Raw genomic sequence first — 16808 nt, forward strand, 5'->3', positions numbered from 1 at the left:
TACCGCACCGCTAGCGGCCAATTCCCGCGGCAATCCCGGCGGGATAGCGCCGCTATTTTTAGCGGCGCTGAACCGCCACCGCGGCTCCCGCTCCAATGTGAAAAGAGCCTTAGGCCCGGTTCACACTTGTTAAAATCATATGTGATTGTGCAGCAGTGTGATTTGAGCCCATTCCTTTTGTATAGCTCAAATTGCACCACATCAGAACCAAAATCACGCAGGACCATTTTTTTTTTTTGCCACACCAGAATCGGATTGCATTCCATAATTTTTGGTTCCCTCGCCTAAAAATATATAAAATTACATTTTGTAGCAAATGAAAACCTTTCTAAACTGAGAACCAAATACCAGGGTTTCCTGCGCATTCACGGGGTCAACATTTGGTGCGTTAGACCTACAAAAAGAATGAATGGCACCTTGCTACCAATTAGAACATTTTGTTCCAAATTATTTTTTTAACTAATTAAGACAAAGTTGTTCATTCGGAAATATCCAAATTAACGAAAACTCGTTTAACAAATTTTTCAAAATATTCTAAAATTCGGAAATCCGAAAATCTGAAATAATAGCTAACTAATAATAACTTAACTTTTACTAACTATTAAATTATAGGTATTGGAATTTCCTTTCAAATTTAGCTGTTAGTGAACTTAACGAATACAAATTTATCCGAAGTTATGAATTATCCAAGATAACAAATGCTGTATATAAATGAATGGAACGTAAGAAAATTAATAATAAATAAAAATAATAATAATAAAACCTTTTTATTATTATTTATTTTTAATTTGTTCCGTTCCATTTGTTTAGATGTGGTATTCGTTGTTAGTTAGTTATTCTTTAGAATTTTGGGGATTTTCTTACTTGTTTACGAATTTACGAATTAAAAAAAGAAACAAAAACAAAAACATTTTTTTTTCTCATTTTGTATAAAGTAATCGAAGGTCAGTTTTTTTTTTTGCCATCCCTGTCCCATTGAGGAGATTTCCCTTCAGGTCAGATTGTCCACTGCAATATCGCAGTCCCGCTTTAAATTGCTGATCGCTGCCATTACCAGTACTAGCATAAAATAAAATAAATATATAAAAATGCCAGTGTATATATAGAATAGTTTGTAGCCACTATGGCCTAGATTCAGCATTGATTTACACCGGCGTATCTATAGATACGCAGCGTAAATTCAAATCTACGCCGGCGTATCTTCTTTCTGTATTCAGAAAGCAAGATACGCCGACATTAGCCTAAGATACGACTGGCATAAGTCTCTTACGGCGTCGTATCTTAGGGTGCATTCTCACGCTGGCCGCTAGGTGGCGCTCCGTCGTTTTCGGCGTAGATTATGCAAATTACCTAGTTGCGCCGATTCACAAACGTACGTGCGCCCGGCGGTAGTTTTTTTTACGTCGTTTACATTAGGCTTTTTCGGCGTAAGGTTGCTCCTGCTATTATGAGGCGTACGCAATGTTAAGTATGGACGTCGTTCCCGCGTCGAATTTTGAATTTTTTACATTGTTTGCGTAAGTCGTTCGCGAATAGGGCTGGACGTAATTTACGTTCACGGCGAAACCAATGATGTCCTTGCGGCGTACTTTGGAGCAATGCACACTGGAAAATTCCACGGACGGCGCATGCGCCGTTCGGGAAAAACGTCAATCACGTTGGGTCACCACCCATTTACATAAAACACGCCCCCTCATACTCATTTGAATTAGGCACGCTTACGCCGGCCCCATTTACGCTACGCCGCCGCAACTTACGGAGCAAGTGCTTTGTGAATACTGCACTTGCCCGTGTAAGTTGCAGCGGCGTAGCGTAAATAACATACGCTACGCCCGCACAAACTTACGGCGGGCTACTTGAATCTAGCCCTATAACTTTTGCACACACCAATCAATATGGGATATTTTTTTTTTTTTTCAAAAATATGTAGCAGAATACATTTTGGCCTAAATTAATGAAGACATTTGGGGGCAGATTCAGATAGAGATATGACGGCGTATCTCCTGATACACCGTCGTATCTCTGAGTTCCGTCGGTCGGATCTATGCGCCTGATTCATAGAATCGGGTTCCGCATAGATCTCCCTAAGATCCGACAGGTGTAAGTGACTTACACCGTCGGATCTTAGGCTGCAATCTCACGCTGGCCGCTAGGTGGCGCTTCCATTTGTATACGCGAGGAATATGCAAATGAGGAGTTACGCCGTTTCAGAAACTAACGACCACCCGGTGCTTTTTTTTAACGTCGTTTGCGTTCGGCTTTTTCCGGCGTATAGTTACCCCTGCTATATGTGGCGTATCCTATGTTAAGTATGGCCGTCGTTCCCGGGTCGAATTTTGAATTTTTTATGTCGTTTGTGTAACCCGTTCGCGATTACGGATGGACGCAATTTACGTTCACGTCGAAGCTGGGAAATTTAGCGGACGGCGAATGCGCAGTTCGTTCGGCGCGGGGACGCGCCTGATTTAAATTTTACACGCCCCCTAGCCGCGGAATTTGAATTCCGCTGGGGGATTTACGATACGCCGCCGCAACTTTAGAGGCAAGTGCTTTCTGAATAAAGCATTTGCCTCAAAAACTTGCGGCAGCGGATCATAAATCAGATAGGTTACGCGGATCTAAAGATCCGCTAACCTATCTGAATCTAGCCCTTTTTTTATTGGATTGTTTTGTTTTATAGCAGAAAAAAACATTGTTTTTTTTATCTTTGCAAAATTGTCTGTCTTTTTTTGTTTTGGGTACAGCGTTGCATGACCATGCAATTGTCACTAAAATTATGAAGTGCTGTATGGCAAACAATGGCCTGGTCATTAAGGGGTGTAAATCTTCCGGAGATCAAGTGGTTAAAGTGTAGCTTTTATAAAAATAAATAAATATTTTTATTTTATTTTTTATTTTTTAGACAGAGTGGGGAAAGGTCAGAATTTCTCTATTTGGCTTACACAGTAACTTCTAGATCTAGATTCAGTAGACGGTGTCAGAAGTTTTTATTTCTTAATTACTTTTTACAACATAATTTTTTTTATTTATTTTTAGCAGCCCTGTTGGGGAGCTTTGGTAACATAAACCAACATCTCATGTCTCACTTTTTAGACAGAGAAAGGGACTGTGGACAAAGATTCCCCAGTACCTTTCTCTGCAGGCTCAGCTGCACTGGACAGTGAACGAATGGGAAGTGCTCTGTGCTGAGTGGCTTCCTGTTCAGTCACAAACTGAAGCACAACAAACATACCGTATTTTCCGGCGTATAAGACGACTTTTTGGATGCAAAAAAATGCATCCAAAGTCGGGGGTCGTCTTATACGCTGGTGACAGTCTCCGTGCTGCGAGCGTCCATGATTTAAAAGCCGCTCCTTCTTCTCAGCGTGTCCTGTGATAGGCGGAACACAAATCTTCCCAGCAGCGCCTCTGTTCTGTGTTCCTCCTATCACAGATGCCTTCTCATCCTCGAACGAGAGAACGTCCGTGATAGGCCGAACACAGAACAGAGGCGCTGCTGGGAAAAAATTTGTGTTCCGCCTATCACAGGACACGCTGAGAAAAAGGCGCAGCTTTCAAATCATGGACGCTCGCAGCACAGAGACTGTCACCGGTCTGGAAACAAATCAGCAAAACGTGAGTGATGGCACTGTTGGCACAGTGGGGGCAAGTGATGGCACAGTGGGGGCAAGTGATGGCACAGTGTAGGCAAGTGATGGCACAGTGTAGGCAAGTGATGACACAGTGTAGGCAAGTGATGGCACAGTGTAGGCAAGTGATGGCACAGTGTAGGCAAGTGATGGCACAGTGGGGGCAAGTGATGGCACAGTGGGGGCAAGTGATGGCACAGTGGGGGCAAGTGATGGCACAGTGGGGGCAAGTGATGGCACAGTGGGGGCAAGTGATGGCACAGTGGGGGAAAGTGATGGCACAGTGGGGGCATGTAATGTAATGGCATAGTGAGGCATGCAATGTAATGGCACAGTGAGATTTGAAAAAAGCCTGTTTCTGTCAGCGGTTTCGGCTACCCCTTAGCTTCCAGAAAGACTAGTAGGAAGGGGGTAGTCTTATCTTATAAAAACCAACATTTTTCCTGGTCGTCTTATACGCCAGCAAATATGGTAGTTTACTATGCTTCAGTTAAGAATGAACACAGGAGCGATCAGTACAGATCACCAGGGCCGCTGATAGGGGCAGGACCACCAGCCCTCCTGTAGGGGGCCCCGGAACACAGAGGGGCCCAGACAGCAGGAGGGTTGGTGAAGAACAATGCCCTCCGTGTCTCTTACCCAGGTTTCTCCCCCCCCCGCCGACTTTTACCTGCTGGGTGAGAGACATGGAGGGATAATGAACCTGGCCAGTCGCCGCTGAGCTCCTTCCCCTGTCCCGAGAGGGGGTTGTGCTAGAAGGAGGGATTTGTGGAAATGTGTACTAGGAGAGGGACTGAAGAAAGAAGATTTGTGCTGGGAGGGGAGCTGCAGGTGATTTTTTACTAGGAGTCGATAAGGGAATTTGGGGCTAATAGGAGGGATTGGGGCAATTGTGTAGGCAGGGGAGATTTGTACTAGGTGGGGGAATTGGGGTGGCATTTGTGATTTTAATGTATTTTTTTGTTAAAATATTGTATAGAATACCGTCAAGTATGTGTGGGAGGGGGGGGGGGGTCCATCAGGTAGGCTATACGGGGGCCCCATAATTCCTAACGGCGGCCCTGCAGATCACTTACTGGCCCGGATTCACAAAGGATTTACGACGGCGTATCTCCAGATACGCCGCCGTAAGTCCGAATGTGAGGCGTCGCATCTATGCGCCTGATTCAAAGAATCAGATACGCCAGAATTTGTCCAAGATACGACTGACGTAAGTCTCTTACGCCGTCGTATCTTAGGTGCATATTTACGCTGGCTGCTAGGGGCGCTTCCGTTGATTTACGCGTCGAATATGCAAATGAGCAAGATACGCTGATTTAGAAACGTACTTGCGCCCGTCGGATTTAGCTACGCCGTTTACGTAAGGCGTATGTCCGGCGTAAGTTTACCCCTCATAAAGCAGGGGTAAGTCATGTTAAGGTATGGACGTCGGAAACAGCGTCGTATTTTACGTCGTTTGCGTAAGTCGTACACGAATGGGGCTGGGCGTAGGTTACGTTCACGTCGACAAAACATTGAGCCGACGTATCTTAGGGAGTATTTGCGACGTGACTCTGAGCATGCGCGCGCATGCACCGTTCGTTTGGCCCCTCATTTACATGAGGTCACGGCTCATTGTAATACAACACGCCCACTGCCTTGATAATTTGAATTTGGTGGGCTTACGCCGGCCCATTTACACTACGCCGCCGTAACTTAGAGCGCAAGTTCTTTCTGAATACGGTACTCACCTCTCTAAGTTACGGCGGCGTAGCACGTATGAGATGCGCTACGCCCGCCGAAAATTACGCCGATCTTTCTGAATCTGCCCCACTGTGTTTACTCAAAAAAGGAAGGGGGTGTTTAATTAAATATTTACTGGCCCCTTCCCCCCGCTCTCCATCCAGAAACATGCCCCACAGCAGCCAGTGAGAGAGGAGAGAAGCTGTCAGCACTGCATGGGGGAGATAGGGGGCACCAGGAAGCAGGGTAAATCGGCACCGCACAAGGTAATTAGATTGTGCCCAGGCACACCTGGCACACCCTGTGCGCATGCCTATAAACATAGGGGCAGATCCACAAAGAAAGTACGCCGGCGTATCTATAGATACGCCGGCGTAATTTCAAAATTCCCGCGTCGTATCTTTGTTTTGGATCCTCAAAACAAGATACGACGGCATCTGGGTTAGATCTGACAGGCGTACGTCTTCGGATCTTAGATGCAATTTTTCGGCGTCCGCTAGGTGGCGTTCCCGTCGTAAAATCCGCGTTGAGTATGCAAATTAGCTATTTCCGATGATCCACGAACGTAGGAGCGGCCGTCGCATTTTTTTACGTCGTTTCCGTTCGGCTTTTTCCGGCGTATAGTTAAAGCTGCTATCTGGTGGCGTACTCAATGTTAAACATGGCCGTCGTTCCCTCGTATAATTTTGAAAATTTTATGTCGTTTGCGTAAGTCGTCCGTGAATGGGGCTGGACGCCATTTGGAGCAATGCACCCTGGGAGTTTTGACGGACGGGGCATGCGCAGTTCGTTCGGCGCGGGGACGCGCTTCATTTAAATGAAACACGCCCCCTACTCGCCGCATTTGAATACCGCGCCCTTACGCCGCGAGAGATACACTACGCCGCCGTAACTTACGGAGCGAATTCTTTCAGGATTCAAAGAATAGCAAAGTAAGTTACAGCGGCGTAGCGTATCTCACATACGCTGCGCCCACGCAGATGTATGTGGATCTGCCCCACAGTGTCAGTGTTTGTGCATGCCTCTATTTTTTTCTAGCGTCATAACAATCCCATTTATTTGTTTTACCCCCAACTACACCACTAGTGATAATTGAAAGCATTATTACCTCCCATGTGTCCATAACCTGGAGGGGTTCATCCTGCAGCTCCACATTCATCTCTTCCACTTTTCTCTCAAACTGTCCCTTTCTGCGGTCTATTGTGGATATCTGAAAAAGAAATAGAATTTTAGTATGTACACTCACCGGCCACTTTATTAGGTACACCTTCTCAATTGCTTGGTAACACAAATTGCTTATCAGCCAATCACATAGCAGCAATTTAATGCATTTAGGCATCTAGATGTGGTGAAGACCGAGCATCAGAATGGGGAAGAAAGGGGATTTATAGCTGGATTCATAAAGAGCGCTGCATCTTTAAGGCGGCGTAGCGTATCATATTTACGCTACGCCGCCGTAAGTTAGATAGGCAAGTACTGTATTCACAAAGTACTTGCCTCCTAACTTACGGCGGCGTATCGTAAATGTGGCCGGCGTAAGCGCGCCTAATTCAAATGAGGATGGGGGGCGTGTTTTCTGTTAATTACTCGTGACCCGACGTGATTGACGTTTTTTGACGCATGCGCCGTCCGTGGACATATCCCAGTGTGCATTGCTCCAAAGTACGCCGCAAGGACGTATTGGTTTCGCCGTGAACGTACATTACGTCCAGCCCCATTCACGGACGACTTACGCAAACGGTGTAAAATTTTCAAATTTTGACGCGAGAACGACGGCCATACTTAACATTGACTACGCCTCCTAGGGGGCAGCTTTATCTTTACGCGGCGTATCTCTTACGGAAACTGCGTATATTTACTGCAACGGGCGCACGTACGTTCGTGAATCGGCATATCTAGTCATTTACATATTCTACGCCAAACTCAACGGAAGCGCCACCTAGCGGCCAGCCTAAAAATTACACTTTAAGATACGACGGCGTAGGAGACTTACGCCGCTCGTATCTTAGCCTAATTTAAGCGTATCTGGTTTCCAGAATACGCTTAAATTAACGCCGGCGTAGATTCAGAGTTACGTCGGTGTATCTACTGATACGCCGGCGTACATCTTTCTGAATCCAGCTATTAAAGTGATTGTAAAGTCTCATTTTTGATTCTATAAAAATAATTAACATGTTTTACTTACCTGCTCTGTGCAGTGGATTTGACCTGAGTAGCCCAGATCCTCCACTTATGCCCCGTACACACGATCGGATTTTCTGTCGGAAAAACCTTGGATGGTTTTCTCCGACGGAATTCTGCTCAAGCTTGGCTTGCATACACACGGTCACACAAAAGTTCTGAACTTTTGACTGTCAAGAACGCCGTGACGTACAACACTACGACGAGCCGAGAAAATCAAGTTCAATGCTTCCGAGCATGCGTCAGAATTTTGCGCGTCGGAATTGCTACAGACAATCTGATTTTCCGGATTTTTTTCAGTCTGAAGATTTGAGAACCAGCTCTCATGCCGGGTACACACCATCACTTTATGTGATGAAAAAAAATGACGTTTTTAAAAACGTCACTTTAAATGACCGTGTGTGGGGGAAAACGCCGTTTTATGTCTTGTGAAAAACGACAAAAAAAAATTGTGTCGTTTTTCAAAACGTTGTTTTTTACTTCACAGAAATTGACCGTGTGTAGCAAAAAACGACGTTTAAAACAACGTTTTTACACCCGCGCATGCCCAGAAGCTACTTATGAAGCGAGCTTGAATGGAAAAACGTGGTGGAACGTAACCTCGCTTTGCTAGAGCATTGTGAGAAAACGATGGTGTGCAGGCAACTTCGTCTTTGAAAATTGAAGTTTCAAAAACGTCATTTTTTACTTCACAGAAAATGTCGTTTTTTTTCATCACATAAAGTGATGGTGTGTATGCGGCATTAGGCTGGATTCACACTTGTGCGGTGCGAATTTCAGCTCTCTTATCTCTGCAGAGAGATAAGAGAACTGTTCAACAGATCATCTCAGTTTTAGCTGCGAATTTGGAGACCTGGGAGAGGGGAGGGGGAGGGGGGAAGTGTATTGAGGTGAATGAGAGAATTCCTGAAGAGAAATTAACACATCTGAGAATCAGATGCGTGCCCATAGAAGATAATGGGCCTGAATTGGCACCTGAGCCAATGCGAATGCATCGCACATATGTGAACCAGCCTCATTGAAATCAATGTATTTTATAATGTTATGCAAATTGGATGCGGTTTAAGCCGCAACCAATTCGCAATCGGTGTGATCCCGGCCTCAATCTTTTGTGGGCAGAAATTCTGACAGCAAAAATCCGAGCATACACACGGTCGGAATTTCCGTTCAAAAGCTCACATCAGACTTTTGCTGTTGGAGTTTCCGATTGTGTGTACACGGCATTAGGTTCTCCTGGCCCCTCCTTCTCATTGAGTGCCCCCACAACAGGCAGCTTGCTATGGGGGCACCCAAGACGAGATTCAACTTTGTGTGTCCATTCAGATGCAGAGCTGTGGTTCGACCCCGCCCCTTCTATCTCTTTGTTGGCTAACTGACTTTGATTGACAGCAGCGGGAGCCAGTGACAACGCTGCTGTGTCTCAGCCAATCAGAAGGAAGAGTCCCGGATGGCCGAGACACTCGTGGACATCGCTGGACAGAGATGGGCTCAGGTAAGTATTAGAGGGGCTGGGCTGGGCTGTTTCACACAGAAGGCTTTTTATCTTAATGCAGAGAAAGCATTAAGATAAAAAACCTATTTCCTTTACAACCACTTTAACCACTTAAGCCCCGGACCATTTTGTTGCTAAAAGACCAGGCCCCTTTTTGCGATTCCGTACTGCGTCGCTTTAACTGAGAATTGCGCGGCCGTGCGACGTGGCTCCCAAACAAAATTAACATCTTTTTATTCCCCACAAATAGAGCTTTCTTTTGGTGGTATTTAATCACCTCTGCGTTTTTTAAATTTTTTGTGCTATAAACAAAAATAGAGCGTACATTTTGAAGAAAATGCAATATTTTTTACTTTTTGCTATAATAAATATCCCCAAAAATATATATATAAAAAAAAAATTTCCTCAGTTAAGTCCGATACATATTCTTCTACATATTTTTGGTAAAAAAAATTTGCAATAAGCGTTTATTGATTGGTTTGCGCAAAAGTTATAGCGTCTACAAAATAGGGGATAGTTTTATGGCATTTTTATCAATATTTTTTTTTATTAGTAATGGCGGCGATCAGCGAATTTTATTGTGACTGCGACATTATGGCGGACACATCGGACACTTTTGACACATTTTTGGGGCCATTGTCATTTTTACACACGATCAGTGCTATAAAAAAGCACTGCTTACTGTAAAAATTACACTGGCAGTGAAGGGGTGTCGTTAAGTTTCCAAAAATGTATATTTAGACACATTTTTCGTTATTCGGAGATTCGGATATGTCTGAATACCCGAATTACAATATAAACATATTTTACCGAATGCTCCGAATAACGTAAATGAAATCCGTCCGAATTTTGGAAATTCGGACTTAAATTCGAATTTAATTTTACATTGAACTCCAGTCGAATTCTAACTTCACATAATGCTGAAATCAAAGACTGTGGGGTAGATCCACGTACCTGGGCGCATTAATACGCTGGGCGCAGCGTATATAAGATACACTACGCCGCCACAACTTTTTTTTTCGAATCCACAAAGAATTTGCGCCGTAAGTTACGGCGGCGTAGTGTATCTCTGGCGGCGTAAGGGCGCGGAATTCAAATGTGATGGGGGCATGTTTTATGTAAATACGTCGTGACCCGACGTAAACAACGTTTTTTTTTAACGGCGCATGCGCCGTTCGTGGGGGTATCCCAGTGCGCATGCTTGAAATTAAACCGGAACAAGCCAATGCTTACGACGGTGACGTCATTCTATGCAAATCCCTATTCGCGAACGACTTACGCAAACAACGTAAAAAATTCTAATTTTGACGCCGGAACGACGGCCATACTTAACATTGAGTACACCTCATAAGAGCAGGGGTAACTATACGCCGGAAAAAGCCGAACGCAAACGACGTAAAAAAATGCGCCGGCCGGACGTATGTTCGTGGATCGCCGTATCTAGCTAATTTGCATACTTGACGCGGAATTCGACAGAAACGCCACCTAGCGGCCGCCGAAAAATTGCATCTAAGATCCGACGGCGTACTAAGACGTACGCCTGTCGGATCGATCCCAGATGCCGTCGTATCTTGTTTTGTGGATACAAAACAAAGATACGCCGGCGTAATCCTTTTGTGGATCTGCCCCTCTGTGTGTTATTAGAGTACCATTTCAAAATAATGCAGTTTTTGTTAAGCCAAAGGTGATTTAAAGGGTCATTGTAATCATTTGATGAAGATTTTACTTTTGTTTGTTCACTTTGCTGCATTCAAATGAAAAACAATACAACACTTTAGTTTCGACCGATTCGAAATTGGATCGATTTGAACGTTTTGAATCCCAAAAAATCGGTAAATTCAAAGAAAATTCTAAAAATACGAATTGCGAATACGAATTGAATGAATCAACCGAATGTAACTAAACGAAACAACTAGATTAATCAAAACGAAACAAAACTATTTTTTTTTTGTTTTTTTGGTCTAATCTCTCAGGTTTACAGAGAATGGTCCGAATAAGAGAAAATATCAAGTGAGCGGCAGTTGTGTGGATGAAAATGCCTTGTTGAGTTCAGAGGTCAGAGGAGATTGGGCAGACTGGTTCCAGATGATAGAAAGGCAACAGTAACTCAAATGACCACTCGTTACATCCAAGGTATGCAGAATACCATATCTAAATTCACAACAGATCCAACCTAGACGCAGATGGGCTACAGCAGCAGAAGACCACACCGGGTGCCACTCCTGTCAGCTAAGAACGAACAGGAAGCTGAGGCTACAATTCGCACAGGCTCACCAAAATCGGACAATAGAAGATTGGAAAAACATTGTCTGGTCTGATGAGTGTTGATTTCAGCTGCAACATTCAGATGGTCGGGTCAGAATTTGGCATAAACATGAAAGCACAGATCCGTCCTGCCTTGTATCAACGGTTCCGGCTGGTGGTGGTGTAATGTGTGGGGGATATTTTTTTTGGCAAACATGTAGTATCATTTGAGAGTTGTTTAACTGCTACAGGCCCAGGCCATAGTAAAAAGATGGCCTCAAGGTGGCTCTATAAATCCGGGAGGCCGTCTTTTTACGGCCTCGGGTCCTCTGGCCACTGGGGGGCGCGCGATGCCGGATCCCGTGCCTGGCGGCCACGATGTCCGCCATGTACCCGCGATCAGCAGTTTTAGATTGCGGGTACACAGAGCTCCACGTCCTGTCAGGGAGAGAGGAGACCGATGCTGTGTCCCTTGTACATAGGGACACAGCATCTGTCACCTCCCCCAGTCAGTCCCCTCCCCCCACAGTAAGAACGCTAGGACGTCATTGGTTTCGACGTTAACGTAAATGGCGTCCAGCGCCATTCACGGACGACTTACGCAAACTACGTTAAATTTCAAATTTCGACGCGGGAAAGACGGCCATACTTAACATTGGCTAGACCACCTAGGGGGCAGCTTTATCTTTACGCCGCATATCTCTTAGGCAAACAGCGTAAATTTACTGCGACGGGCAACCGTACGTTCGTGAATCGGCGTAATGACTCATTTGCATATTCTACGCCGACCGCAATGGAATCGCCACCTAGCGGCCGGCCTAGAATTACAGCCTAAGATCCGACGGTGTAAGTCACTTACACCTGTCGGATGTTAGGGAGATCTATTCGGAACCTGATTCTATGAATCGGGCGCATAGATACGACCGGCCGGATTCAGAGATACGACGGCGTATCAGGAGATACACCGTCGTATCTTCTTTATGAATCTGCCCCTTAGTGCATAAAATAAGATAAACATGCTGCGCTAATAAAACATAATAAAATAACCACCTACCACATGATCAAAAATAAAAAATATTAAGAAAAAGGAAATAAGATAAAAAGTCCAAAGAATGGTGTGATAATGACACCATATGGCGTCACACAGGTAACAGCTCAGGATCTGGGCTTTGATGGGAAGTGTCGGTTGTCTCACCTCTGCTCAGTCGGGGGGATCCAGCGGGAGCAGAATTTCCTGCTAAGTCGCATCTTCCAGCCTCTCCCTGAGATACGTACTATTACTTGTGTAGGGGAATATGGAGGTCCCGGAGTGTGCTGCCTCAGGTGACCCGCTATCTGACTTGTGAGCAAATAAGAACTATGTGCAGCTTATCAGGGCCTGTGAATGTGAGACAAGGTGAGTGTTCCACTCCCACACAATGTCGTCTGTCCTTCCCGACTGAATACTGTGATTTGTGTAGCATTTAAATGGGTTGTAATGACTGGCCTCAGGTGATACGCAGAGAAGAAGCAAATCCTCCTACATAAGTTGTACCTGTTTATCTGCGGTCTCTACATCTGTTCAAAGTGCTGAATTTACAGCTTTTCTGAAAGTTCAGGAAAAAGGGGGTGTAGAGCTGTAAGAGGAACTGCAGTCTGCTCACATAATTTGTAAAAAAAAAAACATCTTTGCCATTCTGAAGCTTCCCTCCAACCACTTTGCATAATATTTTATATATACTGTGATTCTGTACTTGCCAAATATGCTGCAGAAATCTCCCTCCACTGAGTCTGGCTGCAACCATTTTAACTGTGGGCAGCTTAAGTTGCTGCCTGTTCGCTTCCTGGATACACACAGAGGCACACCTCCTGCTCTGCAGCTCTCATTGGCCCTCGTATGACCCATCCCCCCTCCCTTCCTGGAAAACTTTCAGGAGAGTGAGAGAGAGAGAGAGAGCTGTGCATGATGTCATAAGCCTAGGGATATTACCAGACAAGAAACGGGAAGTGGGCTGTATAAGGTATTTACTGGCAGAAACATTTTTTTTACTATCCAAAGTTAAAACAACAAGAGCAGAAGATTTAATAGATGGAAAGATGAAAAAAAACACTGGGGTAGATTCAGGTACCGCTGCGCACTTCTTACGGAGGCGCAGCGTACCGTTTTTACCCTGCGCCTACGCAAATTATCTGCGCTACGCTTCATTGCGCTACGCTCCTTAAAACTGCCCGGCGTAAGGGTGCGTAATTTAAATGATCCAGTAGGGGGCGTGGATCATTTAAATTAGGCGCGTTCCCGCGCCGAACGTAGTGCGCATGCTCCGTCGGGAAACTTTCCCGACGTGCATTGCGGCAAATGACGTCGCAAGGACGTCATTTGCTTCAAAGTGAACGTAAATGGCGTCCAGCGCAATTCACGATTCACTTACGCAAACGATGTTAAATTTTAAATTCGCGACGCGGGAACGACGGGTATACGTAGCATGGCTGCCCCTGCTAATAGCAGGAGCAGCCTTACGCGGAAACGACGTAAACTGCGTACGCAGGGCGCGCGTACGGTTGTGAATCGGCGTTAGTATGCAATTTGCATACTCTACGCTGACCACTACGGGAACGCCACCTAGCGGCCATCGTAATAATGCAGCCTGCGATACGACGGCATAAGAGCCTTATGCCAGTCATATCTTAGGCTGCAATCGGCGTATCAAGCTTTCTAAATCAGGTGCACTCGATACGCCGGCGCAACTAAGCAATTGCGCTGCGTAACTATGGTTACGCAGACGCAATTGCTTTCTGAATCTACCCCAGTGAAGTTAAGCTCAGTAGGGAGAGTTCTGAGAGCTGATTGGAGGGAAGAGCCCCCCCCCCCCTCCTCCACACAGCACACAGGAACAGAGCTGAGGCTGTCAATCGGCTGGAGGTCCCTCCCCAGTCACCATTTTTCTCTTGGTGTCAGGAAAACTTTTAAGAAGTGATTCATGCTGATTGAAGAGGAAAAAGGCAGCAGACAGAAATGACATTTAGTTCTCTTAATTGAAATAAGTACACACTATAGAGGGATATGCTGTGTTCAAATTTCATATCTGAGGTTTACAACCACTTTAAACCCCAACGCTGGGTATATGAAAAGTTACCCCCTGTGCAGGGGGCTTCGCCCTCTCGGCAAGGGTTAAAGTGTTAATAAACTCACAACAGTAAAATCAGTGGGGCAGATCCACAGAGATCTGCACGGGCGCAGCGTATTGGGAGATACGCTACGCCGCTGTAACTTACATTTTTGAACTTCGAATCCTCAAAGAATTCGCGCCGTAACTTACGGCGGCGTAGTGTATCTCAAGCGGCGTAACGGCGCGGAATTCAAATCGGCGATTAGGGGGTGTGTTTCATTTAAATGAAGCGCGTCCCCGCGCCGAATGAACTGCGCATGCTCCGTTTCTAAATTTCCTGCCGTGGATTGCGCGAAATGACGTCGCAAGGACGTCATTTTTTTAACTTAGACGTGACTTACGTACATTCCGATTCACGGACGATTACGCAAAAAAAAAAAAAAAAATTTCGACGCGGGAACGACGGCCATACTTAACATGGCAAATCTAACTATACGCGACGAAATAGCAGCTTTAACTATACGCCGGAAAAAGCCGACTACAGATGACGTAAAAAAAAATGCGAGGCCCGCGCGTACGTTCGTGGATCGTCGGAAATAGCTAATTTGCATACCCGACGCGGAAAACGACGTGAACGCCACCCAGCGGACGCCGAAGAATTGCATCTTAGATCCGAAGGCGTACGAAGACGTACGCCTGTCGGATCTAACCCAGAAGCCGTCGTATCTTGTTTTGAGGATTCAAAACAACGTTACGACGCGGGAAATTTGAAAGTACGCCGGTGTACTTGCTCTGTGGATCTACCCCAGTCTGTATATGTATTAACCACTTAAGACCCGGACCATTATGCAGCTAAAGGACCTTGCCCCTTTTTGCGATTCGGCACTGCGTCGCTTTAACTGACAATTGCGCGGTCGTGCGATGTGGCTCCCAAACAAAATTGGCGTCCTTTTTTCCCCACAAATAGAGCTTTCTTTTGGTGGTATTTGATCACCTCTGCAGTTTTTATTTTTTGCGCTATAAACAAAAATAGAGCGACAATTTTGAAAAAAATGTAATATTTTTTACTTTTTGCTGTAATAAATATCCCCCAAAAATATATAAAAAAACATTTTTTTTCCTCAGTTAGGCCGATACGTATTCTTCTACTTATTTTTGGTAAAAAAAATCACAATAAGCGTTTATCGATTGGTTTGCGCAAAATTTATAGCGTTTACAAAATAGGGGATAGTTTTATGGCATTTTTATTAATAATTTTTTTTTACTGCTAATGGCGGCGATCAGCGATTTTTTTTTTTGTGACTGCGACATTATGGGGGACACTTCGGACAATTTTGACACATTTTTGAGACCATTGTCATTTTCACAGCGAAAAGTGCTATAAAAATGCAGTGATGTCCGCCGGGCACCCGCGATTGCCGGCAATCACGGCAGGAGTGTGAATCTGTGTGTGTAAACACACAGATCCACACTCCTGTCAGAGGTGAGGAGTGGACACCGATGTGTGTTCCCAGTACAGAGGACCACCGATCGGTCTCCTCCCCTTGTGAGTCCCCTCCCCCCTACAGTAAGAATCACTCCCAAGGAACATATTAACCCCTTCAGCGCCCCCTTGTGTTAACCCCTTCCCTGCCAGTCACATTTACACAGTAATCAGTGCAGTTTTATAGCACTAATCGCTGTATAAATGTCAAAAGTGTCCGATATGTCCGCCGCAATGTCACGGTCACAATATAAATAAATAAAGAAAAATGGCATAAATCTATCCCCTATTTTTCCAAAAATATGTAGAAGAATACGTATCGGTCTAAACCGAGGAAATTTTTTTTTAATTTTTTTAAAAATTGTGATATTTATTAAATCAAAAAGTAAAAAATATTGTGTGTTTTTTTTTTTTTTAAATTGTCGCTCTTCTTTTATTTATAGCGCAAAAAAAACGCAGAGATGATCAAATACCACCAAACGAAAGCTCTATTTGTGGGAGAAAAAAGCCGAGAAGATTTAATTTGGGTACAGTGTTGTATGACAGCGCAATTGTCATTCAAAGTGCAACAGCGCTGAAAAATGAAAATTGGTCTGGGCAGGAAGGGGGTGAAAATGCCCTGTATGGAAGTGGTTAAATATAAAAAAAAAAAAAAAGGGGTGCAAATGATCTTGTGGTGTTATGACAAAAATATAAAAACATAAAAGGAGTGAATTATGCACTCACAATAGAATGGAGAAAAAAGTGTTACATCCTTCATGTCACTGTGGGTGCATATTTGACTCTTTTTAAGTCTTCATATATTTTGACACACAAAGCGCCCAATTTATCTTGTTTGTTTGCTAATTCGACTCAACTATTTCTGGAGCAGCTGAACATCAGCTATATTGTAAATTATGTGATTTTATATCACCGAAATCCTTACTGAAAACAGAAACTAAAAAAGAAAGGGAGGAACAGTGGCCCAGATT

At 44.6% G+C, this 16808-nt stretch overlaps 1 protein-coding gene across 1 annotated transcript in view; it reads right to left on the reverse strand.

The window, feature by feature from the left end:
* Positions 1–16808, reverse strand: part of FCHSD2 (FCH and double SH3 domains 2) — a 382474-nt gene that overhangs the window by 317306 nt on the left and 48360 nt on the right. Inside the window, exon 3 of the mRNA XM_040339308.1 lies at positions 6460–6561. Within this exon, the coding sequence (XP_040195242.1) occupies positions 6460–6561 (102 nt within the window). The remainder of the gene's footprint in view (positions 1–6459; positions 6562–16808) is intronic.

The sequence above is a fragment of the Rana temporaria genome, chromosome 2, assembly GCF_905171775.1.
Source record: "Rana temporaria chromosome 2, aRanTem1.1, whole genome shotgun sequence".
NCBI lineage: Eukaryota > Metazoa > Chordata > Amphibia > Anura > Ranidae > Rana > Rana temporaria.